The sequence below is a fragment of the Nyctereutes procyonoides genome, unplaced genomic scaffold (genome assembly GCF_905146905.1).
Source record: "Nyctereutes procyonoides isolate TBG_1078 unplaced genomic scaffold, NYPRO_anot_genome, whole genome shotgun sequence".
NCBI lineage: Eukaryota > Metazoa > Chordata > Mammalia > Carnivora > Canidae > Nyctereutes > Nyctereutes procyonoides.
Window position 1 is genome coordinate 72,589,201 of NW_026575126.1, and position 27,710 is coordinate 72,616,910.

Consider the following 27,710-nt stretch of genomic DNA (forward strand, 5'->3'; position numbering starts at 1 on the left):
ACCAGAAATACAATAAAACCGTCTTGATCTTTACTGGATTACGGTGAGGCATAAAATGTCATACAAACAGGTAGGATACTGCAAGTAACGTTTCCAAGTCAAAGTGGAAAACACTGGAAAAGAGAAAGGTTTTATAGCTCGTCTTCTCATGGTGCCATCCCTTGGGCCCAGAGGATTCTAGTCTTGTGCCTCGACTCGGGGTGTGGCCGGGCACGTGTCCTAAGTCACGTTGCGATGTGGAGCATGGAATCCCACTGCGAGTCCTTTAACTGGGAGCAATATTTTGTTTTGCTCAGTTTCATGATGGAAAACAGCTGTTCGCAAATGTAGGTGCTCCCGAACATGGAGAGAATCTTCGCGCAGTGGACTCTGTACTTGGGGTAGCTGCTCCACAGGTATTTGTAGAACTCGGGGACCCCGACCTTGTCATACTTAGCCTTCAGCACCGTGTTGCACTGCAGGTCGATGACCTCCATCTGGAGCGCTTCATGCACACTCTCGATCTTCATGGAGAAAGGGGAGCTGAACAGGGCCAGTTCGCTTTCGTAGAGTTTGAAATCAGACAACCTTTTCTGGAATTCCGTCTTCAGTTCCACGATCTTGGGAATGTAGTTCAGGCCGTCGCTTTCATTTCTGGAAACTGACTTCAGCGTGGGGAAGTGGGCCAAGTTATTCCTGGCCAAGTGAGTCTCCCAGAGGCACAGTTTGGCTAGGAATGCCCGGATCAAGTCGTACATCTGTGTCACGACCTGGGAGTGCCCTTGGAGGGAGATGTTCAAAGTGTTCAGGTGCATTGTCATATCAACCAAGAAGGCCAAGTCTCTGATCCAATCTTGAGAGCTCAGCTGAGGCAGGGGCTTTCCTCTGGATGACATGAAGGAATCAATTTCTTCCAACGATTCAAAAAATCTCTTGAGCACCAGCCCGCGACTGAGCCACTTGATCTCGGTGTAGTACAGCAGACTGCCGTACTGACTGTCCAGTTCATAGAGCAAAGTGGTGAACTCACTGTGGTTCAGTCCACGGGAGCATATCCAGTTCACGGAATTCACCACCACACTCATGACGTGCTCCATCTTCAACTTTTGCGCACATAGAGATTCCGGGTGAATGATGCAACAGACCGACTTCAGATCCGAGTCCTTGCAAACCATCGCCACCTTGGATTTAAGTTTTGTGACCAATCCGTCATTCGCATCTACCATTGCGGGGGTGCCGGTAGAGGCCACACTGACCAGTTTGGACCAATCGATGTTAAACCTCTTAAGACTTTTCTCCACACGCAAAAATATCTCGTTGCCAGATTTTGTGCCCGTCATGGGCACCGTATCCAAAAGCTCTTCTGACACGTCAAAATTCTCATCCACACCACGGATGAATATGGCCAGCTGGGTGGTATTATTTATATCCGTGATCTCATCAATTGCAATAGAGTATGCCACAAACGACTTGATTTTTTCGCGTAACTTCTCCCATAAGCTCCCAGCCACATCCTCTACGGGCTGCACAGCCACACTGTCATTTGGACTCACGTCTGCAAACACCTGTTTCTGCTCAGGACCCACAATTTCTGATGATCCCAAGAGGTACCTTCTGAGCCCTTTCTTTAGCTCATGGAGCTTCTCGTCTCGCATCTTCTCCGTATACTGGTCGTAGTGCTTACTGTGATTTGTTTGATAATGACGCCTGAGGTTGTACTCTTTGGACACAGACATGCTCTGTTTGCATATTAAACACGTAGGGATATTCTGCACTTCCACGAAGAAATATGCTCTTTCCCACTTCTCTTGAAATACACGGCCCTCCTGGTCTATCTTTCTTTTTCCCACTTTTGACAGAGACATGGAGACAAGAAATATTTCACTTTTTTCTCTTAGCTCTACTATATGAAGAAATGACAGCAAAAACATGATGACAAACATCAGGGTGAAGTGGCTGGTGGGGGGGCATGGTTACCCCGCCCCTGTGGAGATAGACGGCTGACTCTCAGCTCCAGTAAATCACTGCTGGAGGGAGCGTGGGACCTGTGGCCAGATCTTCCGATTCCGAAAGACAACTTAGAAACCAATTTTTTTTTTAAAAGGTAAACTCTATGCCATATGTGGGGCTCAAACTCTCAACCCTGAGATCAAGAGTTGCATGCTCTACCCACTGAGTCAGCCAAGCATCCCTGACTCCCAAAAATTGACTTTTATGAAAATATCCCTGGCTTTTCTTTTTCTTGATACAAAAGTCCCTGGCTTTTCTTTTCTCTCTTTTTAAAAGATTTTATTTATTCACAAGGGACACACAGAGAGGCAGAGACATAGGCAGAGGGAGAAGCAGGCTCCCTCTGGGGAGCCCGATGCAGGACTCGATCCCAGGACCCCAGGATCATGACCTGAGCTGAAGGCAGATGCTCAACCACTGAGCCACCCAGGTGTCCTAGTCCTTGGCCACTTATTCCCATTTTTAAAAGGTACATAAGCCCCATGAACGGCATCTTTTGAGGTTCAGCAAGTATGTTTGCCACCCCTGGTTTAAGCAAGAATGATATGCAGTTATGTTTGCAGTTTAATGTCCATTTTTTTCCCTTGAGTCTCAAGAGAACTTTTAAATAAACCAAAAGGGGATGACCACAGAAGGCACGTGATTTACCTGCCGTGAGTCACAAAGGACCTTGGTCGTAGTCACGGAACCGCACAGAACTTACTTGTTTTAAATTTAAAGAAATCTGGCCATGATGCAGGTGAGCTCTACTTGGAGAGAACACAGGTCTAAAAATTCACTTTAAGAAAATGTGGGCAGAGACAAGAAAGAAAGTCAATTCGGTGGTTGCCTGGGGCTGAGGGTGGGAATGGGAAATGACAGAGAAATGGGTAGGAGGAATCTTTTGGGGGTGACAGCAATGTCCTAATATTAGACTATAGTGACAGTGGTTGCATAACTCTGTAAATTTACTAAAAGTCACTGACATGTGTATACCTCATGCTAGTGAATTTTACAGTATGTAAATTACACTTCAGTAAAGCTACAAAAAATGTACAAAACCATCCAGCAACAAGATAAGTTTAGGAATAGTAATCGGGCATTTTGAAAGAATATTTTAGTTCTTCCAGCTTTAACTGAGGAGGTTCCCTAGTGACTCAGACTCCTGAGATCTCTACATCTGCGTTATTCACTCGACAGGATGCTGTTGACTCGCTTGCAATGACTCCAGGGGGCATGTTCAGAATATTTAACAGGCACAGTGGATGGGGCATCACTCAATCAAACAGATGTTGACCTCAGGACCAGAGGGGGTCCTGGGACCCCCCTCTCTGTGCTAGGTGGCACCCCTTTTGGCTCTGAACTGTGGGGAGATCTTGAGGGGGAGGTCCTGGGGGATGGAGCTGAGGTGGCCAGGCAGGTAGGTGCTATCCTCAGAAGGGCTAGTTCAGTATTACGTTACTAGCCCCCCTGCCATAAAGGGGTCCTGAATGAGAGTGTGCCAGCGAGCTCCATCGAACTGTCGCATGAGAAGAAATGCCTGGTCAAGCACCAGAATTAAAGGACTTTATAACTGGCAGGCAAAGTACACTGCATCTGAAGAGCATCATGCTTTGCTCTAAGGCTCAAGGATCTAGAAGCAAGGAGCCCATGGTGAGCGCCTGCTGAGACATTTGGCACCGCACAGTGGGGGCCAGAAAGACCATCTCGCACCCGCACCCGGAATACTCACCGTTGCTCAGCTCAAGGCCTGGAAGTGGTCTGAAGAGAAAGAGACACACAGTGAATGCAACAAAGCTCTTTCCCTCTCTTGTCCGTTTAGTTCTACTTGGCAGACTTTGGGGAGTGTCAACTCTATGTTAGGTGCAGCAGGAGGTAAACAGGAGGCTGCTCGCTCTCACTAAGAAACAGGAACACGGACCCACAGCTCCCAGAAGCGGAATACGATAAAATGAGTATGAGAGGCAGCCTGGCACAGCACCTGACCTCAGAGCCCCGCCGCCCACCTCCTGGGGTAAAACAATTCTTGCGCAGCCACCTGCCCACCCAGAGCAAGGGGCTACCTTCAGACTCATTCTCACCACCAAGTAGGGAAGGCTCACTTACCGGATGACTGTGAATTTGATAAATTCTGCGGCATCCAAGATCCTTCTCATGGAGCTGATTTCCAGATAACCAGGGGCTTTGAAGACCACCCCCGGGGGCATGCCGTCAATGACCACACAGCCAGGGTTGAATGTGATTTTCCGGTAGGGAACTTTCACAGGGAAATCCACCCCGATTGCTTCACCTGTGATGAGACAGGCAACAAAAGACCGCGTAAGTGTGTCACTTACTTTTCCCAGACCACGCTTTGTCTTTAGTGCCAAGATGTCAACATCCTTCCCGTCCAGTAACAACATGGGCCATTGGCCATCATTACTTCACAATCTTACTGACTTTGACATTGGCAACGGGCAGTAAAAGATTCAGATTCTCTCCCTATGAAAGAGAAACAATCCAGCATCTACCTGTAAAAGGGTTTTATGAAGATTAAATAATCACATTCGAGCGCTGAAAGCAATGCTCAGCCATGGTAAGAACTCAGTAAATCAAAGATAGACATTATTATTGTGATTAGTGTATCCATGTAAAAGCTCTTCAGGAAAAATACACACTGATTTTGACTATAGCTCCTTCGCAGAAAGATCAGTTTCTTTTTCTATATATAATTATTTTATTAAAAAAAATTTTTTTAAAGATTTTATTTACTCATGAGAGACAGAGAGACATAGGCAGAGGGAGAAGCAGACTCCCTGCGGGGAGCCTGATGTGGGACTCAATCCCAAGACTCTGGGATCACGACCTGAGCCAAAGGCAGATGCTCAACCACTGAGCCACCCAGGTGTCCCTATTTTTAAAGCTTTTTTAGTAAGCTCTACACCCAACATGGAGCTTGAACTCATGACCCCAAGATCCAGAGTCACACATTCTTCTGAGCCAGCCAGGCACCCCCAGAAATATCAATAAAGTATTCCAATAAAAAGAAATATTTCAAATATATACATTTTGGATATATAAAAATGTAAAAACTTACCAAATTTTCGGCTAAAGAGGTCATTGACTTGCTCTCTTAGTTGTTTTATCTTTTCAATGCTGGATAATCTTTCCTTCTCATTATCTAAAAGTAATTAGACAATCAAGCACACTAGTGTTATTGATATATTTGCCTTCACAAAAGCTGTTGGAGGAGGTGCCTGACAGCACATGAAAGAAGCACTTTACCTGGCTTATCATTCCATTTAGTTCTTGGAAATGTGTAAATGGAAGCCATTAGAGATGATAGAGAATTTCCCAAATTATAAATACATGTAAACAAACTCCATCCTACTTTAGGGAACCTTTTCAACATTATGCAGGACAAAGATGTCCACTTTCACTTTTACTCTTCAACATTATAATAGCAATCCTAGTCAATGCAATATGACAAGTAAAAGGAATCAGATATACTAGGATTAGGAGGGAATATTTTTCAATACTTAAAATTTTTATTGTATTTAACTTTAAATAACTAAAGCAATTATGTGGTTCAAAATCCATAAGACAAAGAACAGCACACAGTGAAAAATATCTCTCTCCCATCCCTCTCTTGGCTTTGTTTCCTTCCTTGGAGAAACTATGTTATTAGATTCTTTTGTGTCTCTCTAGATATATTTTACATATACATATTCAGAAAAGATTGCTTGACGGGCAGCAAATAAATTCCACCTCTGTGGTCAATTCTTATGTAATGGTAGCTAGTGCTTGGAGTTGCCTGCCTTGAGATGTTTTTTCCAGGTAATGCCAAGGCATGGATGTGAGAAGCAGTCTATATCCGATTAATAATGTCTGATATAAGCAAGATATTCAGTGTGTGGCAATTATCCCCTCTGTAATGTATTTTATATTCTTTTTTTTTTGTATTTTATGTTCTTGAATTGTCATTCCTTAGTTGAAAGGCTGAATGAAGCAAAAAACAAAACAAAATAAAATAAAATAGCTCCAATCCATGTCATAAAATGGCTAAAATAGAACAAAAATATAACAAAAAGACATAAAATGGCTAAAATAGAACAAAAATATAACAGAAAGATATAGAGTCAATTATGATAAAGCCAGATAAACTTCCATACCTGGAATTGTCACCTGAACAATGTTAAGATCTTCAACACCTGCTGCAGAATTTGTAATAGTGGATGAATTTGTGCTTCCTAAAAACAGAAAATGAAATTTAGAACTTCAAGAAAATTAGGTTAATTCTCTAAAAATGTCAACATGCCATTCTCATCAGAAAAGCACAGACCCAATTTTTTAAAGCTTCAGAGAACAATTAGCTGCCAGGTGGCATGGCATTAATTATATTTGTGTCTCTGCAGTTTAGTGTTGATGTCAAAGGAGAATCTTTAAGAAAAAAAAAAAAAAGGATGTTGGGTGCCTGGGTGGCTCAGCTGATTAAGAGTCTGACTCTTCATTTTGGCTCAGGTCAGGATCTCAGGGTTGAGAGATCAAGCCTGGAGTTGGGCTCCATTTTCAGTGCAGACCCTGCTTGACTCTCTCTCCATCTCCTTCTGCCCCTCTGCCCTGCGTATTCTCTCTCTAAAATAAATAAATCTTTAAAAAATAAAAAATAGGGATACCTGGATGGCTCAAGTGGGTTAAGCATCTGCCTTTGGCTCAGGGTGTGATCCCAGGATCCTGGGATCAAGTCCCACATCCCTCAGGGAGCCTGCTTCTCCCTCTGCCTGTGACTCTGCCTCTCTCTGTGTCTCTCATGAATAAATAAATAAATAAAATTTATTGTTTCCTTTTTTAGATTTTACTTATTTGAGAGACAGTGAGTGAGAGAGAGCATGAGCAGGGGGCAGAGGGAGAAGCAGACTCCCTGAGAAGGAAGCCTGATGCAGGACTCCATCCCAGGACCCTGGGATCAAGACCTGAGCCAAAGGTAGACGCTCAACCGACTGAGCCACCCGGGTGCCCCTATTGTTTCCTTTTCTTCCTTTTTAAATCGAAGTAGAGTTGGCATACAATGTTGCAACAGTTTCAGGTGTACAACATAGTGATTTGACAACTGTCTATGTTACACTATGTTATACTCTTAAAAATAAGACAACCATCCAAACATTTATTGATGGAAAAATTGATTAGCTGTGATTTATATACATAGTGGAATATTATTCAACCTTAAAAAGAAAGGAAGTTTTATCATATGCTGCAATGTGGATGAACTTTGGAGATTTGATTTTATTATTTTTTTATTTTTTAAAGTTTTTTTTTTTTTTTAAGATTCCATTTATTTATTCATGAGAGACACACAGAGAGAGGCAGAGACACAGAAAGAGGGAGAAGCAGGCTCCATGCAGGGAGCCCGATGTGGGACTCGATCCCAGGACCCTGGGCTCACGCCCCGAGCTGAAGGCAGACGTTCAACCACTGAGCCACCCAGGCGTCCCTATTTTATTAAACAAAAATTTTTTTTTTTTTGAGGGAGAGAGGGTGAGGAAGTAGGGGCAGACGGGCAGAGGGAGAGAGAGAGAGCCTTGAGCAGGTTCCATGCCAAGGGTGGAGCCCAACACAGGGCTCGATTTTATGGCCCTGAGATCACGACCTGAACCAAAATCAAGAGTCGGATGCCTAACTAACTGAGCCACCCAGGCGCCCCTGAACTCTTTATACTCCAGCAGAAGAGGGAATATGCTTCGGAGGGAATGCAGCCCTACCCCTCCCTGCACCCTCTTCTTTCTTCCCTCACTTGGCATGGAGCAGAGTCGGGTCCCTGGCCAGTGCTAATGTGCATGACCTAAAACACACACATACATAGGCACACATACTTACATGTATATACCTATACACCCCACCCACACCCCCTACATACATACAGACACACACCCATATCCCCTTGGCCCCCCATATATCCAGAGAGACACACACACCCCCTGATGCCAGTTTAATTTTTCTCCCCACAATAACCCTTTAAGAGGAAATGAAAGCCACACTGAGCAGCGTCACTCTGATGAAGCTTTTGACAACTAACCTTCAATTTTCACTTCGACTTCAAGGTCCTCATTCGTTTCTGAAGGGACACGTTGAGTGGAATCTTGAAAAAAAAATTGCTAAAATGACATTTGTTATTATGTATTCTCATGTTCCAACCTTTTATTGCTCCTGTACAAAAACAGTAGCTTAGCCTGGCTTTTTTTTTTTTTTAAAGACTTTATTTATTTATTTGAGAGAGAGACAGAGAGAGAGAAGCAGGCTCCCCACTGAGCCAGGAGCCTGATATGGGACTCAATCCCAGGACCCCAGAATCATGACCTGAACCAAAGGCAGACGCCCAATCGACTGAGCCACCCAGATGCCCCTAGCCTGACATTTTAAACCATTTTAAAAAATTTATTTTTATTTATCGTTTTTATTTTTTAGTAATCTCTACACACAATGTGGGCCTCAAACTCACAACTGTGAGATCAAGGGCCACATGCTCTTCTGACCAAGCCAGCCAGGCATCTCTATGGTGAAGGTAATTTTAACTTTAAAAGGGATCGCAGGGTAAGACAGGATAGCCTTCTAGGGGATAAAGGGGGGCAAGAAACTCTCACACATTATGAAGCAGTTCCCTGTCACCCACATTAGTGGACACAGATTTCTGTGCCCTTCTCTCTGAGGTGATGGAGTTCCTGTGATCATATCGCATTTTCTTGCTGTCACCAGAAATCCCTAGGATAAAAGAAAGCCGTGTGCTCTGGGTGGCCGTTCCCCTGCCAGCAGCCCCCGGGGTTCAGTCTGTTATGACACCGGTGGCACAACTGATTTTTCTGGTTTGCAAGAATCACGACACGGAGTTCTACAAACAGACACAAGTGTGGCTAGACGCCCTCACCTGACTCTGGCTCATTTCAGAAAGCTGCCCATTAACTGTCGGTAGAGGAAGAAAGACTCAAGACTAATTAGCTATTGGATATCGGACTATGGGAACCTGAGATATAATATCTGGGGGGAAATAGGCGAAGACACACCAGACCTCTCTGACTATTCTTGCAGTTTCTTGTGACTCTTTACTGCAAAATAAAAAATTTACCAAAAAAAAAAAATCAAACTAATTCAGCTGTCTCATAAATGGGCTGCCTGCTATACTATAATAGAAGTCTCTTGGGGGTGCCTGGCTGGCTTAGTCAGTAGAGCATGTGACTCTTGATCTTGGGATTATAAGTTCAAGCCCCACATTGGGTGAAGAGATAATAAATAAATAAATAAATAAATAAATAAATAAATAAATAAATACAACTTCAAAAAAAAAAAAAATCTCTTCAGAAACAAGGTATTTCCAAGACCAACATCCAGTGACATCTTTCCGACTCCTACTCCACACCAGCTCTACCGGGACTCTCATGTAGGTCTTCCCTTCCTAAATACGTTCTATCCATTTAAAAAAAACCATGACAGCGCAATGTCTTTTTACATTTTTATTCTTTATTTATTTTTATATCTATTTTGAGCAGGCTCCACACCCAACATGGGGCTGGAACTCATGATCAAGAGTCTCGCACTCCATTGACTGAGCCAGCCAGGTGCCCCTACAGAACAATGTCTCAATGGGCTTCAGCAAAGGGAAAGAAAATGTTGTAAGGGAGGAACAGATTTAAACTGAATTTGAAATCTCCATCCTCCCCAACACCCAGGGAAAGTCAGAAAAATAAATGGCAAAATCCTGTCACACATGGGTGAACCCCAGGGGGGAGGTGGAGTGTCATAACAGGTGAAATAAGTCAGTCACAAGAAGATGGACACTGTATAGTGTGATTCCACTCACACGAGGGACCTGGAGTGGTCCAGCTCACAGGGACAGCAGGCGGTATGGGGGCTGGGGGTGTTGGGGCCAGAAGGGCACCGTGTTCCATGGGGACAGATCTGCAAGAGTTCGGGAGGCCCGCTGTACAACAGTGTGAAGAACACACACACTTAACACTATTGAACTACACACTCGGTAATGATTCAGATGGTGAATTTTATGTGGTGTGTTTTTTTAGCCACGATTTTTAAAAAAATGGTTAATTTAGAAAAATAAATGGAAGTTGAATAATGGCAGAGGGGACTTGTCTTCTGGGTTTAAAGCAATTAAGTTCAAGATGATTCACACCAGGAGTGAGTGAATGATTCTAACACTGGACCGTTAACGTAGTGTGTTCTCTGGCAAAATTTATCAAAACTCTTTTAGGTCACAGAATTGAACCAAATGTTCAGGGAGCCATTGGAACTGTCCCCCACAATAAAGAAAGAACCCCAGAACTCTCCAAATCACAGAAACTATTCAAAGTGATAACACATTAGCTCTTTGGAGAATGTCTCTTACTTAAGAGAAAAATACAAATTATCTTGGGACTAAGATAGACCTACTCCTAAAAGCAAGCTCTTCCTGCTTGTAACCTGACAAAGATGTTCCATCTCTCTAGGTTTGGGGAGGACATTTCCTTTATTAATTTTACCCTGGAATGCACGAACCATTGTCAGAGTACGGGACTTAGATACAATACTCAAGATTTATACTCACATGGAGGGAAATATTATCAAATTCTGATTCAAGAATTTCCTAGGGGCTCCTGGGTGGCTCAGTTGATTAAGTGTCCGCCTTTGGCTCAGGTCGTGATCCTGGGGTCCAGGGATTGAGTCCCACATCATCAGGCTCTCTGATCAGCAAGGAGTCGGCTTCTCCCTCTCTCTGCCCCAATCCCCTCACTCCTGCTCTCGCTCTCTCTTGCATATGCAAATGTGCGCTCTCTCTCGCTCTCAAATAAATAAATAAAATCTTTAAAAACAGTATTTCCTAAAATACTTTTCAACTCTGTTCAAAAGAATAGAGGTGCCTGGATGCCTTAGTCGGTGGAGCATGCAACTCTTGACCATGGAGTCACGAGTTTGAGCCCCATGTGTGGTATAGGGTTTACTTAAAAACAAGAAATAAAAGGAATTTTAATATGCCCATCAAGAAGACAAAATGGAATAAAGCAACAAATGGCACAGGTGTAAAGTTTTCTTACCATGCAACTTCTAATTCGAGTGCTTTAAGGAGAATCACAGATCGGAAAAGGAAGAGTGACAGAGTTCATAAGGCCACATTTTAGGGCTAAGACTTGGCTGGTTTTCTAAGAAGACATGCCAGGAAGCTGCCTTATTTTTAAACTTAGGTCAGGAGTGTTTAAAAGAGTGTGTTCTCTGCAAAATACTGTAAACTAAAACAACAAAATCAAAAGGAGGATAAAATGCCTGGCTTTTCTAACCTTCCATTGGTAATTCCATTTCTATTACTTCGCTACTCCCACAAGGATGCTGGCTTTCTGAAACGGAAGTAAATGCTCAGTTAAAAAATAAATAAATAAAAGGCCAAAATACAAAACGTAAACAAGAACAAGAATTCATTTAAAACCACATGAACAGTTCAAGACCCACACATGAATGTACATGGGAAACACTTCGAGTCCTTAAAATAAAATTCACACAAATGATCCTTTCTTTATGCTTTTTCTTTGTTATTTTATCTATAATTTGGAGAAGTTTCAAACCTACAAAAGCAGAGATGGTGGAATAATGCCACGTGCCAACACCACCAATTCCCTATTCTGTTTTTCTGTGCCCACTTCTGCACACCTGCCTGCCACTGGTCATTAAAGTAAATCCAAGGTCTGGGGCACCTGGGTGGCTCAGTCGGTTAAGTATCTGCCTTCAGCTCAGGTCATGATCTCAGGGTCCTGGGATCCAGCTCCGAGTTGGGCTCCCTGCTCAAGGGAGAGCCTGCTTCTTCCTCTCCCTCTGCCCCTCCTCCCAGTCTGTCTGTCTGTCTGTCTTGTCTCTCTCTCTCTCGCTGTCTCTCAAATAAATAAAATCTTGAAAAAAATTCCCAAGTCTAGCAGGGTTGGGGTGCACAGACTGTGTGTGTACAAATAAGACATAATGACTCTCGTCCTTCATCTTCACAACACAATTTCCCCCAAATTAACAATTCTTTTTTTTTTAAGATTTTATTTATTTATTCATGAAAGACACAGAGAGAGAGGCAGAGACAAAGGCAGAGGGAGAAGCAGGCTCCATGCAAAGAGCCCGATGCAGGACTCGAACCGGGAATCTGGGATCACGCCCTAAGCCAAAGGCAGGCACTCAACCATTGAGTCACTCAGGTGTCCCTACTTTTTTTTTTTTAAAGTAGTCTCCGTGTCCAAAGTGGAGCCGATCCTGGGGCTTGAACTCATGATTGAGACCTGAGCTGAGATCACTGAATGAGCCATCCAGGTGAGGTGCCCCTCTTTTTACTTTTTAGATAGAGTTCTTTGAAACACATGAGTTTTTAATTTTGGTAAAGTTTTTTTTTTTTTCCTTTGGCCACTTAAACTAAGAAACCATGATCTCACCCAAGATCACAAAAATCTATGTCTATGTGTTCTTCAAAGTGCATGCGTGTTCCTGGGTCTTACATTTAGGTCTTTGATCTATTTTTTAAAAGATTTTTTTTCTTTAAATTCATTTGAGAGAGAGTTAGAGAGCACAAGCGGGGGCGGGGTGGGGTGGTGGTGCAGAGGGAGAAGCAGACTCCCTACTGAGCAGGGAGCCCGAGGCAGGGCTCCATCTCAGGACTCGGGGATCATGACCGGAGCCGAAGGCAGATGCTTAGCTGACTGAGCCACCCAGGTGCTCCAGCCTTTGATTCATTTTGAGTTAATTTTTGTATACAGTGTGAAGCAGGGGTTCAAATGGATCTTTCTGCATGTAGATACCCAGTAATTTTTAAAAAGATTTTATTTATTCATTTGACGGAACAAGAGAGAGAGAGAGAACAAGTGAGAGAAATGACAGAGGGAGAGGGAGAAGCAGACTCCCTGCTGAGTAGGTAGTCTGACGCTGGGCTCGACCCCAGGACCCTGAGATCATGACCTGAGCTGAACGCAGGTGCTTAACCGACTAAGCCACTCAGGAGCCCCAGGTATCATTATTCTAGTACCATTTTCTGAAAAGACTATTCTTTCTCCATTGAATCGTCTTGGCACTCTTGTTGAAAATCAACTTAGTATGTGGGTTTATTTCTGGAATTCCAGTCCATTGTTTTGTATGTCTATCAACACAGAGTGTTGATAATTGTAGGTTTGTAATAGGCTTTGAAATCAGGGAATGCAGGGGCACCTGCGTTGCTCAGTCGGTTAAGCATCTGATCCTTGATTTCGGCTCAGGTCATGATCTCAGGGTTGTGAGATCAAGCCCCACATTGGGCTCCACACTCAGCTCATTATCTGCTTGGGATTCTTTCTTTGCCCCTTCCCCTGCTCATGCTCTGTATTCTTTTCAAGGTTGTTTTGGCTATTCAGGGTTCCTTCCATTTCCACGTGAATCTTAAGAAAATCTTCCAATCCATGAATACAGAATGTCTTTCCATTTGTCTAGGTCTCCTTTAATTTTTTAAACAATGTTTTATAGTTTTCAGTATATGAGTCTTGCAATTCTTTGGTTAAATTTATTAAGTATTTTATTTTTTAAGTATTTCTGATGCTATTGCAAATAGAACTTTTTCTTTTTCTTTTTTTTTTTTTTTTTTTAGATTTTATTTATTCATGAGAGATAGAGAGACAGACAGGCAGAGGAAGAAGCAGGCTCCATGCAGGAAGCCTGACGTGGGACTCAATCCCGGGACCCCAGGATCATGCCCCGGGCTGAAGGCAGCGCTAAACTGCTGAGCCACCAGGGCTGCCCTATTTTCATTTTTTAAAAGTAAACTCTGCCCCCAATGTGAGGCTTAAACTCATGACCCTGAGCTCAAGAGTCATGTGCTCTACCGACTGAGCCAGCCAGGTGCCCCTTAATTTCATATTTTGATTGATTGTTCATTCCTAACATATAGAAATACAACTCATTTCTTTATATTAATCTTGTGTCCTGCAATCTTGCTAGCTCATTTATTAGCTCTAAGATGTGAATGTGTGTATGCCTTAGAATTTTCAACATGTAGGGATCCCTGGGTGGCGCAGCGGTTTGGCGCCTGCCTTTGGCCCAGGGCGCGATCCTAGAGACCCGGGATCGAGTCCCACGTCGGGCTCCCGGTGCATGGAGCCTGCTTCTCCCTCTGCCTGTGTCTCTGCCTCTCTCTCTTTCTCTCTCTGTGACTATCATAAACAAAGTTAAAAAAAAATAAAAAAAAAAAGAATTTTCAACATGTAAGTCATGTCATCTACAAATAGAAATAGTTTTAACCTCTTCCTTTTCAATCTGGATGACTTTTTTTTACTTGTCTTGCCTAGAAACTCCAGTACAATTGATAACAGTGGCAAAAACAGTCATCCTTGTTTCATTCCTGGTCTTTGGGCAAAAGCCTTCCACCTTTCGTCATTAAGTAGGGTGTTAGCTGTAGGGTTTCATTAATGCTCTTTATTAGGTTAAGAAGTTCCAGGCAGCCCGGGTGGCTCAGCGGTTTAGTGCTGCCGTTGGTTCAGGGCCTGATCCTGGGGACCAGGGATCAAAGCCCACATCTGGCTCCCCATAGGGAGCCTGCTTCTCCCTCTGCCTGTGTGTCTCTGTGTCTCTCTCATGAATAAATAAATTTTTTTAAAAAAGAAGTTCCCTTCAACTCCTAGTTTGTTGAGTGTTTTTATTATGAAAGGATGTTAAATTTTGTGCAATGACTTTTTTCCTACATCTATTAGGATAATAGTGTGGTTTTGTCGTTTATTCCATTACATTGTGCTCTACTGCTTGATTTCCATATATTGAACTAAACCTTGGATTCCTAGGATAAATTCACTTCATCATGAGGTAGGATCATTTTTATATATTGCTGGATTCATTTACTAGTCTTTTTTGGGGATCATTGTATGTATATTAACAAGGGATATTGGTCTATAGTTCTCGGTTTTGTGTTGCTTTTTGTCTGATTTTGGGATCAGGTAATACTGGTCTCAGAGAATGAGCTGGGAAGCTTTCTCTCCTCTCCCAGTTTTTGGGTATGTGAAGAATTGGTGCTAATTCTTGTTTAAACACTTGGTAAAATTCACAAGTGAAGTCATCTGGTCCTGGGCTTTGGTTTGTGGGAAGTTTCTTGATTACAGATTCATTTTCCTTGGTTATGACTATTCAAATTCTGTGTTTTATCTCTGATCAGTTTCAGTAGCTTGTCCGTTTCATCTAGGTTACTTTAAAGCTGGCATTCAATTTTAGTACTTGTGGTGGGCAGTGGCCCTGCACAAATATTCAAAACCTATGAATCTAGTATGTTACAGGACAAGAGGCAATTAGGTTGTAGGTGGAATTAAGCTTGTTCGTCAGCTGACCTTCAGAAAAGGAGATTATCCTATGTTATCTAGGCTCAACATAATCAGAGGGGGATTTAAATGGGGGAGCAGGGAAGCACGGAGTCAGTGTCAGTGATGGGATGTGGGAAAGACAGTGTTAGTTCCTTGATCTTGGGTTTTTGTATCCATTTTCCCGTCTGCCTGGAAGTTTCCTCCGCCAAATTGTGTAGTGTCAATGGGGAAGAAAACTGAATAGTGTTGATGCTCTCACCTCCACCATGTCAAGGGAGTCTGGGCACAGTGTATCTCAGCAAAGCTTGTCCTGTGCATACACTTCTAGGGGCCCCAGACAGGGGTCCCTGCACATGTAAAAGACTTTATGGGACTTCCATGGATTCTGTGTGTTGGCCAAGTCATGTATGTGTGTATGTGCATCAGGGGTCTCCCGAGAGGTCTGTGCTGCAGGTGGATGGTGAGGTCCAGGTGGGGTGGGTGGGATGGGAAATCAGGCTTTCTTATAAACCTTGCACAAGCCCAACTGACATCACTGGGGCCCCTACCAAGGCCAACGGCCATTCTGAGCAGGTGGCATTTGTTGCCTTTATGGATTTAAACATTTCTTCCTTAAAGGATTATAAAGACGCCAGTACTTCCAACATGTAAGGATTTTATCTAAATGGTTGCAAAAACATTCAGTGCTATGGAATATAGTCCATAATGTCAGGCAATTTTAACCCATTGGGTGTCAAGAAGGAAGGTGGCCAATTTAAGGAGTTTTTTGTACTAAGAAGTCTTGAATAGTACTGTCATTTCCAAGCCAAGCAGTAGAAAGATCATAAATTAAACATTTAACCTGTATGTTGCTCTTTGAATAATGTGCTTCTGTCTGAAAAACTGAAATAGAATGATTGTAGGTATATCTATCTAATTTTTTATTTATTTCCCTGCTGCCTTTGGGAGTAGACTCTGTGAATAATCTAGATTCCCCCAACTGTGTTCATTTTTATAAACCTCAAGGTTTTATCATTTAAGTTGAAAAGCATATTCTTGGGAATCAAGATGTAATTATATATACTTCCTTCCAAACGGGAGTGACTGCAGAACAGGTCACACTGCTTCTTTGTGAAGACCCGCTCAGTTCGGCAAGCACATGCGATTGCCGGCTGTGTACACAGCGCTGGGGCTCTGAGCTGGGGGCAGACGCGGTGTCTTCCCACCAGGAGTGCACCACTGGCTGGGGCAGCCTGCAGCCAGAGCAGAAACATGACACTAGCAGGCCACGCTAAATGCTGTGTGCAATTCAGGGGCTGAGGGCTCCCTGTTCTATTAGAGATTCTGACTGTGCCCAGAAAGAAGTGTGGAACTTGCCAGAAGTCTGCAGAACCAGAAGGGAATCACACGAAGGGATCAGCTTATAAAAAAGCCAGTGCAAGGAGGATTCAGGGCATGTTTAAGGAATCACACTGAGGGGCGCCTGGGTGGCTCAGTGTTTGAGCATCTGCCTTCAGCTCAGGTCACAATCCTGGAGTCCCGGGATCGAGTCCCAAGTCGGGTTCCCTGCATGGGGCCTGCTTCTCCCTCTGCCTGTGTCTCTGTCTCTCTCTGTGTCTCAGGAATAAAAAAATAAGGAATCAGACTGAGCAGTGTGTCCAAAGAACTGAAGGAGGGTGATGGTGTGGGAGGCATACAGAATAGAAAGAGAGGCTGGGAACGGGGATGGAACAGGGACACCACAGGAGCTCCATGGGTGATGAGGAGGCACAGACAGTGAGCTGGATAGGGAGGTGATAGACCCCGTTCTCAACGAATAAATGACTGGGGGACAGGACGCAGGGCAGATGGAAAAGGGATCCTAAGAGACTGCAGTAGGCCACCTGTGTGTGGGGTGGGGTGGGGGGACAGGCCCAGGACAGAGCAATGACAACACACATTTTCACCAGTCTTAAGAATTTTTGAAAAAGTTTTTTAGTAGAAGTTATGGAGCTCTGTAATGCTGCAGGAATATTTCAAAGGTAAGATTTTTGTAGGAAACACTTCAAACTTGGTCATGTTTGAGGAATTAATTGCAAATTGTCTTCCATTCCGCCTGCATTCACAGAGGAGTTGAAGATGAGACAGGATCCAGGTGCTGGCAACGCTCCTATGGATGCCATAACACCACATCCTCAAACTGGCATTGTGCTGTGATCCAGGGAATCTGATCTCCAGGGAGAGGACCAAGCCAGGCAACTGCACAGACCACCTACCTGTGCCTCGTGTGATAAGTGTGCATCTTTGGTAATCAGACTCTTCTGGTCCCCGTTTAACTTGTATGATGTCAATGAAGCAAATATATTAAGAATGGGCACCCGAATGTCTTCATTGTCATATTCATATCTTAACTTTTGATACTTTCCCAGTAATTTAGAGGACACACTGGACAGGAGAAGATTAGGAAGAAGGTTGTTTGTTTTTAAAGTAGGTTCCACATTTAGCACAGAGCCCAATGCAGGGCTCGAACTCATGACCCTGAGATCAAGATCTGGGCCAAGATCAAGAGTCGGATGCTTAATCGACTGAGCCACCCAGGCCAGTATTTTAGAACACACAAAATAAGAATACTTAACAGAAAAAAAAAAAAAGAATACTTAACAGACAGACTCAAATAAAATACACCCTGGAATACCTTTGCTCTCACATTTGCCTAAAAGCATGTGGACTTAGGCTAAACAGGATCTGTTTTATGACTGTAAAATGCTTTACTTCAAATGGCCCTATGCTAGATCCCAGGTACATGGCTTTTTTTTCTTTTACTGTCCACCTGTTTTTCAGATGGGGACTAATTACAATTTTCCATCACAAGTAACTTTTGGGGAAGAAAATTATTAAGAAACAGTATTACCTTGCATATTATATAGATAGTAATTAGGATCTTCTGATTCCTTCTTGACTGACACAGCTGCCACTTTCACTGCCATGCCTTTGGATGCAATGAAAATGATAAAATCATGCGTTAGGTAGGCCACAGCCACAGGCAGAGAATGATGAGTTACTGCTGGAACTTCCAGGGTCTGCCTTGATGAATGTGGTGACGTGGTGGGTCCACAAAACAAGGTGGAGCTCACACTCTGTGAGCAAATAGTTTACCCATATAAAAATATAAGTAACAGACACAAAATAATATAAAGTCAATAAAAAAGGAAAGAAGGAAAGAGGGAGAGGATGAAAAAAGGAACAGAAAGAGGCAGGGAGGGAAAGAAGGGAAGAAGGTCTAGTTCCTAGTCTGAGAACTTGTCCCCTTTCAAGACAGCTACATAGACACGTGCATTTATGTGAAATACAGTAGATATTCTTCTGTAATGGGACCTGAGCTGGCACATACAATTTTTAAAAATTTTTATTTAAATCCCAGTTAACACACAGTGTAGTATTAGTTTCTGGTGTACAATATAGTGATTCAATACTTTTATACATCACCCGGTGGCACCTGTAATCTTAATTTACCCACAACAATGAAATGCATTTCAAAATTTTAAAACCCAGGGGAACTATGTTAGTAAAACCAAAAGCTTTCATCTTGGAGAGGTGTAGGGAGCTACAAAACTAGCCACAGCTTCTCCCACCCCAGGGGGCATGCCTGTCTGCAATGTCTCTCCCATTCTTTTCTAGAAGTGGAAGCTATATCTCCACCCTTTAACGCTGGGCCTGGTCACGTGGCTCGCTTTGGCCAATGGGACTCTGGTCAACAGGATGCAAGCCGAGACTATAAGGGAGGATGGGAAAGGGAGAAAGAGAGAAACTCAAAACCATTTCAACTCTTGTTCTATGTAGCAAGTATTGCAGAAATATCTTAAGAAATAAGGCTCTCAGAAGTCTGCACGTAGCTGGAAGCATTTCAATTGGCAGCATGAAATCCGCAGTAGAAAGTCATACTAGGGACGCCTGGGTGGCTCAGCAGTTGAGCGTCTGCCTTCGGCTCGGGGCGTGATCCTGGAGTCCCAGGATCGAGTCCCACGTCGGGCTCCCTGCATGAAGCCTGCTTCTCCCTCTGCCTATGTCTCTGTCTCTCATGAATAAATAAATAAAATATTTTAAAAAAAAGAAAGTCACACTAATAGGGAGCCTATCTGTGTTTCAGCTGAACCACATCTCCAAAGAGGGGCCTCAGCCAAAGAGAGCCCTGGGCATGCCTGGCCGACTTGATCTCGGGGTCGTGAGTTCAAGCCCCATGTTGGGTGTAGAAAGGACTTAAAAAAAAGAGAGGCCTATTTTAAGGTGGTGGGAAATGCCCCTCTGGCCCAGCAGGTGGTGTAGGAGACTGGACACTGTGGGATCGGAAAGGGCTGCTGGGGGAGCTGACAGCCGTCCATGCTTGGGGGGTTTAAATAACCTGTGACCTTTGGAGGCACAGAGTGTATTTGAGCTCTGACAGGTGCCCTAGGTTAAGATCAAATTGGGCAGGCCTGAAGAGGTGTCCTAAGAGCTGAACTGTGCTGAACTGTACATGTGGCTTGCTTCTCTGTTCATGGACCTGTGTTGGTTTTACCTAGAATGACTACAGTGGATGAGCCCCATTATTTTTCAGACTTTGTCATTTAAGATGGAGCTCTGCTAAGCAGGTGTTTATATGTGCATGGGAGGGACAAGAGCACCCACAGATGAGACAGAGGAGGAGAGCTGTGTCCTAAGGGTCCCCCTAGGGCCTTAAGAGGCAGCTGAGCATGAACCGCACTGTGATGGTCTTAGTGATGCTAAAATCTCTATTTTCCCTTCTTCCATATATTTTCTTCTTCTTTTTTAAGTAAACTCAACACCCAGTGTGGGACTCAAACTCATAACCCGGAGATCAAGAGTCGCCTGCTCCACTGACCAGCCAGGCTGGGTGACCCAGTCTGTGTTCATTTTTATCAACTTGAACTTTGAGTTTTGGTTTTATGTACTTAGCTCATTTTAGGTTTTCTAGGCTTTTCACTTTTTTATTTTTATTTTTTAAAGATTTTATTTATTTATTCATGAGAAACACACACACAGAGAGAGAGAGAGAGAGGCAGAGTCACAGGCAGAGGGAGAAGCAGGCTCTATGCAGGGAGCCTGATGTGGGACTCGATCCCGGGTCTCCAGGATCATACCCTGAGCCGAAGGCAGGCACTAAACTGCCAAGCCACCCAGAGATCCCCCTAACCTTTCCACTTTTAATGCTCTCCATATTTTCCCATCCCTTGATTAAGCATTTGCATCTTAAAAAAATATTTTTTTAACCTTTTAACATTTTCCTTGTAATTAATGCCATTTTCCTTCCTTTAAGGAGGAAAGGGGGTAGAGGCTGGGATAAAGCCCTATTCACCACCACCTCTTGTAGTGGTCAATTCTTTGGGCTTTTCTATATAGATAATCCTGTCATCTGTGAATGATGGCAGTTATAGTTCATCATTCTCAATTTGTGTGCCTTTTATTTCCTTTTCTTGTCTTATTGTATTAGCTACAACTTTCAGTATGATGCTGGAAGGGAGTAGGAGAAGGGGATATCTTTGCCTCATTCCTGATCTCAATGAGAAAGGACCTAGGTTTAAGATTTTATTTATTTATTTACTTATTTACTTACTTACTTACTTACTTATTAAGAGAGGGTGGGGGAAGGGGCAGAGGGAAAGAGAATCTCAAGTAGGCTCCATGCTTAGCACAGAGCCTGATGTAGGGCTCAGTCTCACGACCCTGGGATCATGACCTGAGCTGAAATCAAAAGTTGGAAGCTCAAACAACTGAGCCACCTAGGACCCCCTGAAATGTTCTAGTTTCTTACCACTAATTGTGATGAGATTTTTGGCTATTTGTAGATTTTTAAATTTTTTAAATTAATTAATTAAATTTTAAAAGATTTATTTATTTATTCATGAGAGACACAGAGAGAGGCAGAGACACAGGCAGAGGGAGAAGTAGGCTTCTTGCAGGGAGCCCAATATGGGACTTGATCCCAGATCCTGGGATCATGCCCTGAGCCGAAGGCAGAGGCTCAACTGCTGACCACCCAGATGTTCCTGTAGATTTTTTTTTTTTTTGGATTTTTTTTTAATCGAATTGAGGAAGGACCTCCCCTTCCTACTTTACTGAAAGTCTTATTTTTTAAAAGTAAAACACAAGGAGTCGTCAAGTGATAACCTGCTCAATATTTGATTCTAAAAGCATCAGTGTACATACCCGAATCTTCCATGGGTTCAGTTTTCACACTGATGGTGCCACAGCTGAAAGAAGAGAACCCTTGTTAGGACAAGCCAGGTGGGGTGAGAGGAAACCACAGGCATCTGGACACAGTGTACTCAAATCCCCCCATCTCTATGCCATCCTAGCTCCCCTTCCCACCATCCAGCTGAATGTGAAACTAACTAGTTAATTTGACATTACCTTTCTTAGTAATTTTTAATACAATCAAAGGTGTCAGTGGAACATAGTCTTAAAATCCCAGACAGCCTTTCCAATAAAGAATATCTAACAAAACAAGGGAAGCTTTCCATGGTCTAAAAACTGACACTTCGGGGTTACCTGCAGATTTTTTTATTTCCCTTACCTTTCACTTGGCGATGTCACTGATCTCTTAGCATCTGTGACCACCACTGGCTCACCTGTGCAGGAGTAAAAAGACACATGCTAGCCTCATTCCGCACCTTGAAAATGACAACATTCAGAGGCACATAAGGTGAAAGCAAATGTAGAGAGAACAGAACTCTAGCTCCAGGCCTACACATAATAGTACTGGGCAGAGGCCAAACTCAAACCGGCCCTCACGTCTTGGGGCCACGTGCATGAGCCTGAGCCAGAGCCAGAATGGACTGGGGCCGGAGCAACCCCATGCAAGTTACTACACCTTCCTGGGCCTCAGTTTACTCATCTGAAAATGGTGGTTGGGTGAGGATCAATGAATCCATGCAGAGTGCTCAGAATGGTGCCTGGTGAGCCTAAGAACTGAGTCAGTGAGAGATGTTAGTATTGTTCTATATTGAAAATACAGGTCACCTACTCACCTGCCGCCCCTCAGGTCCCTCCTTTAACAGGAGCTAGGGAATTCTAGGAACTCACAATTGCTCTGGAAATGGGCTTTGTGAATAGTTCAGGCTCGGGATGACATCATGTCACTCTGCATACCCCGGCGTGTGGTGCACCTTATGAACCCTGCCCCTAGGCATTTTGTTTCTGTACCTATATGTAGTCTCAGCATAGTACCCTCTTAGACCTGGTCTTTCAAGGATAGCTACAGCCCACCATTTCCAACTATGTTCCAGAATAATAATCTGAGAAAATAAGAAGTGGGCAGAGGTGGATCTCTAAATGCCTTTGGCAGAATTATTATTTTTTGGTCCCTTCATCATAAGTTAAGGAGATGATGAAGGGGTGTGAGTTCTTAAGTCTGGGCTCCAACACCCACCCACAGTTTTTTATGCCTAAGCACGTGGGAGGGGCTTCCCATGAACCAGCAAGTTGACATCCTGCTTAACCTGAGAGCCTCATCCTCCACGCAGCCCTTCTGATCACAGGCCTAACCCCTTCCCAGGACCCAAGGCAATTACCACCAGCCATTCTGAGAAGACCATGTGTCACCCCTGCTTCTCTGTTGGACAATCTCATTCCTTCTAGAGTCTCATGAGCACGGGAATGATCATACTTCCTATACCCACTCCCAATCCCAATAATGCTTGGCTGGAGGCTGCTGGTCAAAGACCACGAAGTGACCCAGCATCCTCTTGCTCCTGTACTCCAGGAGAAGGTAGGCCTTACCCACCTCCATGGTTTGGCTGTGGAAGCTTGCTGGTTTGAGCAAGCTGTGAGCATTAGACTGGGGAGGATGGAGATCTGGGAGCAAAAACCCAGGTCTCAGCTCTCGTTAAGGTGCATCCTTCCCTGAGTTCCATACCCATGAAAGCAGCATGACCCCCTCCACCCTGGAGTGTCAGAGGGTGCTTCCTCCATGGAGAGAAGGCAAGGAATATACAAGTTCTAGAATGTGCCAAACTTGCATTTTAATGAAGGAAAGCAGAACTGGCTTAGCAGCTGAGGGCAAGCATTGGGTATGAGAAGTATCACTTACCTAGCTGATTCGCTGGACCTAGGAAAGGTCTGCAAGAAAACCAATATTGTTACCCAACATGAACACATAAGGAAGACAGATTAAAAATCTGAATAACCAACTTCTAAGTGCTGAACGGGACTTAATTAACAAATTGAAATTCAGCGGTCAGTTTATCCTCCCTCAAAAGAACTAGCTGTCACGAGGGGGATAGAGCCTGCCACCTGTTTATGATGAATGAAATCCCAGCTTTGTTCTCCAAGATCCATTTCAGGGTGGTGAGACCATAGTTCTCAGGGTGTTGAAAGGCCACTCCTTCTGGAAGCCCCTGCACAACCAGAGCTGCTGGGTCTCTCAGAATCTTCTCATACGGAATAGGCACCATTGCTGTCGTCCCCAAGGCTTTACCTAGAAGAGGTGAGGTGAGATGCCTTCAGGTGGAATGAAGATGAGTCAAAACCAATTGGTTTTGTTTGGTGCAGTAAAGAAACACAGGTGGTGGGCACCTGGGTGGCTCAGTGGTTGAGTGTCTGCCTTTGGCTTAGGGCATGATCCCAGGGTCCTGGGATTGAGTCCCACATCCAGCTCCCAACAGGGAGCCTGCTTCTCCCTCTGCCTATGTTTATGCCTCTCTTTGTGTGTCTCTCATGAATAAATAAATAGAATGTTAAAAAAAGAAAATAGAAATACAGGTGGTGACACTTGGCTTTGAAGCAACAGTAAAAGCTGAAGGGCCCCCTATTCCTTACAACCCAAGTTAATAAAATTCCCAAAGGGCCAGAGGAAAAACTTATAAAACATTTTACTTTACATCTTCACATAAGAGAGAGGAAATAACAGGTCTTTTTCTCCATTCTGTTGCAGGTGGTGCACCCAGGGCTGCAGAGCACCCATGGTTACTCAGGCCGTTGTCAGCAGAGGATGAGCGCCCCTAGCCAATGCTTAATGTCCTTACGTCCCTGTGTCACTCTGCACAAGTCAGGCCAACTTGCCTGTGGAGAAGCTACGGAGTCAATGTGGCCTCACATCGCAATCTTGGGGCCATGTCAGCCTTCCCGCATTGGCTGACTGGCTCCCAGGTGAAGGAGGCCCGTTTCTCTCAGAGATCCCCTATGTTCGAGATCCTCCCCAGTCAAACGCTCACAGGGCCCTACAGGCCCCATAAATATGTGAAAGGAAGGTACCGATATCACAACTAAGTATAACACTTGTATAGTTATTTGGTCACTACCCTTTTTTGAAAAGATTTTATTTTATTTTTTTAAGATTTATTTATTTATTTATTCAAGAGAAAGAGAGAGGCAGAGACACGGGCAGAGAAGACAAGCAGGCTCCCTGCAGGGAGCCTGATGCAGGACTCGATCCCAGGACTCCAGGATCACACCCTAGGCCGAACCGCTGAGCCACCCAAGGATCCCCAAAGATTTTATTTTTAAGTAATCTTTACCCCTAATGTGGGGCTTGAACTCACAACTCTGAGATCAAGAGTCATAGGCTCTTTTCACTGAGCCAGCCAGGCGCTCCTTGGTTACCTAGCTTTGTTTTTTTTTAATATTTTATTTATTTATTCATGAGAGACATAGAGAGAGAGGCAGATACATAGGCAGAGGGAGAAGCAAGCTCCCTCCAGGGAGCCCAATGTGGGACTCAAGCCCAGGACCCCAGGATCACAACCTGAGCTGAAGGCAGACACTCAACCACTGAGCCACCCAGGTATCCCAGTTACCTAGCTTTTTATTTTTTTTATTTTTATTTTCTGAAAGATTTTATTTATTTATTCATGAGAATACACAGAGAGGAGAGAGAGAAGGAGAGACACAGGCAGAGGGAGAAGCAGGCTCCATGCAGGGAGCCTGATGTGGGACTCGATCCAGGGTCTCCAGGATCACACCCTGGGCTGCAGGCAGCGCTAAACCGCTGAGCCACTGGGGCTGCGCACCTAGCTTTTTAAAATACTGTGTAGGATGAGGGTGCCTGGGTGGCTTGGTGGTTGAGCATCTGCCTTCAGCTCAGGTTATGATCCCGGGGTCATGGGATTGAGTCCTACATCAGGTCCCTGCTCAATGGGGAGCCTGCTTCTCTCTCTCCCTCTGCCTACCCTCCCCTTTCTCTCTCTCTCTCTCTCTCTCAAACAAACAAACAAATAAACTCTTTTAAAAATAAAATAAAATAATAAAATAAAATAAAATACTGTATTTGTATTAAAAAAAAAAATCCCCATCCTGGGGCACCTGGCTGGCTCAGTCAGAAGAGCCTGCGACTCTTGACCTTGGGGTAGTGAGTGTGAGCCCCACATTGGGTGTGTAGAGATTACAGTAAATAAATTAATTTAGGGATCCCTGGGGGGCTCAGCGATTTAGCCCCTGCCTTGGGCCCAGAGTGTGATCCTGGAGTCCTGGGATCCTGGAGTCCCACGTCGGGCTCCCTGCATGGAGTCTGCTTCTCCCTCTGCCTGTGTCTCTGCCTCTCTCTCTCTCCCTGTGTCTCTCATGAATGAATAAATAAAATCTTAAAAAAAATAAATTAATTTTAAAAATCCTTATCTTAATCCCCATGAAAGACATGAGTAGGTGGAGAGGCCAACGCCAGTGACGTTGGTGCCCAAACTTGTGATTTTTTTTCTTCTTTCAGATTTTATCTATCTATCTATCTATCTATCTATCTATCTATTTATTTATTTATTTATTTATTTATTTATTTATTTATTTTAAGAGGGGGCACAGAAGGAGAGGGAGAATCTCAAGCAGATTGCATATTGAGCATGGAGCCCAATACAGAGCCTGATCTCACAACCCTGAGATCATGACCAGAGCCAAATTCAAGTCAGATGCCTAACCAACTGAGCTACTCAGCACACCCTCCTTGCGATTTTCTTTTTTTTTTTCAAGATTTTATTTATCTATTTGAGAGAGAGAGAGCACCAGTGAGAGAGCATGATCAGGGAGGAGAGAGAGAAGCACACTCCCCACTGAGCAGGGAGCCTTGAGCTGAAGGCAGATGCTTAACCGACTGAGCCATTCAGGTGCCCCTCCCTACTATTTTCTTAATAACATTTTCTTTTCTCTAGCTTATTTTATTGTAGGAATACATTGTATAATACACAAAACATGCAAAATATGTGTTGACTATTTCTGTTACCAGTAAAGCTTCCAGTTAGCAGTAGGCTCTTAGTAGTTAAGTTCTGGTGGGGGCAAAGGATCCAAAGGTTAGATGCAGATTTTCCAATGTGCCAGGGGTCGGTGCCCCTAACCTGTGCATTGTTCAAGAGTCAACTGCAATTGCATTGGCCCTGCAGTGGGGGTTCCCTAGCATGGGAGTAAAGAATGAAGAATGAAGTCTGATCAGTCAGAGGTTTCCACGGACCAGATGAGATCAGGATGTGTTCTGTAAGACTTGCTCCATACTAAAGAACTGGCTCTTCACTTAAGGAGCATGTGGAGTTTTAAACTTCAAGAGGCATCTAAGTAGTCATGCCAATAAGGTGATCTGTAACACTGTCCTGATTCTTGGTGAATTATTCATAATTCATGCTTGATGTGAACTTTACCATAACAAAAGCAGAAATAGTCCTCGACTGCTTTTCTGAGTATTTCCGTTTCTCCTGAATCGATCTGCATCCCGTTTGTAGGGCAAGGGGGTTTGGCCTCGTGCACCCCCTCAGCAATACCTGTAAATGAGTGATAGGCACAGAATCAGTATCCAAACACCTGTCTCATATACTCCCTGAATGTCTATGCTTCTGGTAGTGCAAAGATAAAAAGGGGAGAGGGGGTGAATAGAAATAAAACATGGTGGTTTTTTTTTTTTTTTCAAGTAATCTCTACCTCCAACGTGGGGTTTGAACACACAATCTTGAGATTGTCATATGCTCTTCCAACTGAGCCATCCAGGTGCTCCTTAAAACAAGATCTTCTAATTTAAAAAACCCACAAAGATGGAGCCCTTGGCTGGCTCAGTCTGTAAAACATGCAACTCTCAATCTCAGGGTTGTAAGTTCAAGTCCCACATTGGGTGTAGAGATTACTTACAAAATAAAATCTTAAAAAAATTGGGGGTGCCTGGGTGGCTCAGTCAGTTAAGCATTCAACTCTTCATTTCAGCTTAGGTCACAATCTCAGGGTTGTAAGATCAAGCCCCTCATTGAGCTCCTTATTGAATGTGGAGACTGCTCAAGATTCTCTCTCTTTCCCTCTGCCCCTTCCCTCTACTTCTTTTCTCTCCCCCTCCTCTGTGCATGCACTCTCTCTCTCTCAAAAGAAAAAAAAAAAGCACAAAGAATGTATTTCTGGTATATATAACAGTGATCACCTCTGAAATGAATCTATTGATAAAGAACTATGAATAATTCGACACACAGGGAATAGTAGTAGCTCAAAGGAAATGATAACAGAAATATCATTTGCTCTATAGTCTGAAAGTAACAGTCA

General features: G+C 43.7%; 1 protein-coding gene across 5 annotated transcripts in view; it reads right to left on the bottom strand.

Moving 5' to 3' along the window:
- The window catches only part of LOC129519544 (general transcription factor II-I repeat domain-containing protein 2), a 49,513-nt gene that overhangs the window by 409 nt on the left and 21,394 nt on the right, over positions 1-27,710 (bottom strand). The window contains exons 4-16 of one of the 5 annotated variants that reach the window (XM_055340143.1): positions 26,831-26,950; positions 23,508-23,691; positions 23,305-23,333; positions 21,790-21,844; positions 21,423-21,466; positions 18,130-18,207; positions 11,262-11,318; positions 8,021-8,083; positions 6,120-6,197; positions 5,045-5,128; positions 4,075-4,258; positions 3,701-3,729; positions 9-1,828 (exon numbers count right to left, since the gene is read on the bottom strand). In XM_055340143.1, the coding sequence (XP_055196118.1) occupies positions 225-1,828; positions 3,701-3,729; positions 4,075-4,258; positions 5,045-5,128; positions 6,120-6,197; positions 8,021-8,083; positions 11,262-11,318; positions 18,130-18,207; positions 21,423-21,466; positions 21,790-21,844; positions 23,305-23,333; positions 23,508-23,691; positions 26,831-26,950 (2,609 nt within the window). In that variant the 3' untranslated portion in view covers positions 9-224. Of the gene's footprint in view, positions 1-8; positions 1,829-3,700; positions 3,730-4,074; positions 4,259-5,044; positions 5,129-6,119; positions 6,198-8,020; positions 8,084-11,261; positions 11,319-18,129; positions 18,208-21,422; positions 21,467-21,789; positions 21,845-23,304; positions 23,334-23,507; positions 23,692-26,421; positions 26,786-26,830; positions 26,951-27,710 lie in introns of those variants that run through there. The other 4 variants (XM_055340146.1, XM_055340147.1, XM_055340145.1 and 1 more) reach the window with 4 other exon arrangements.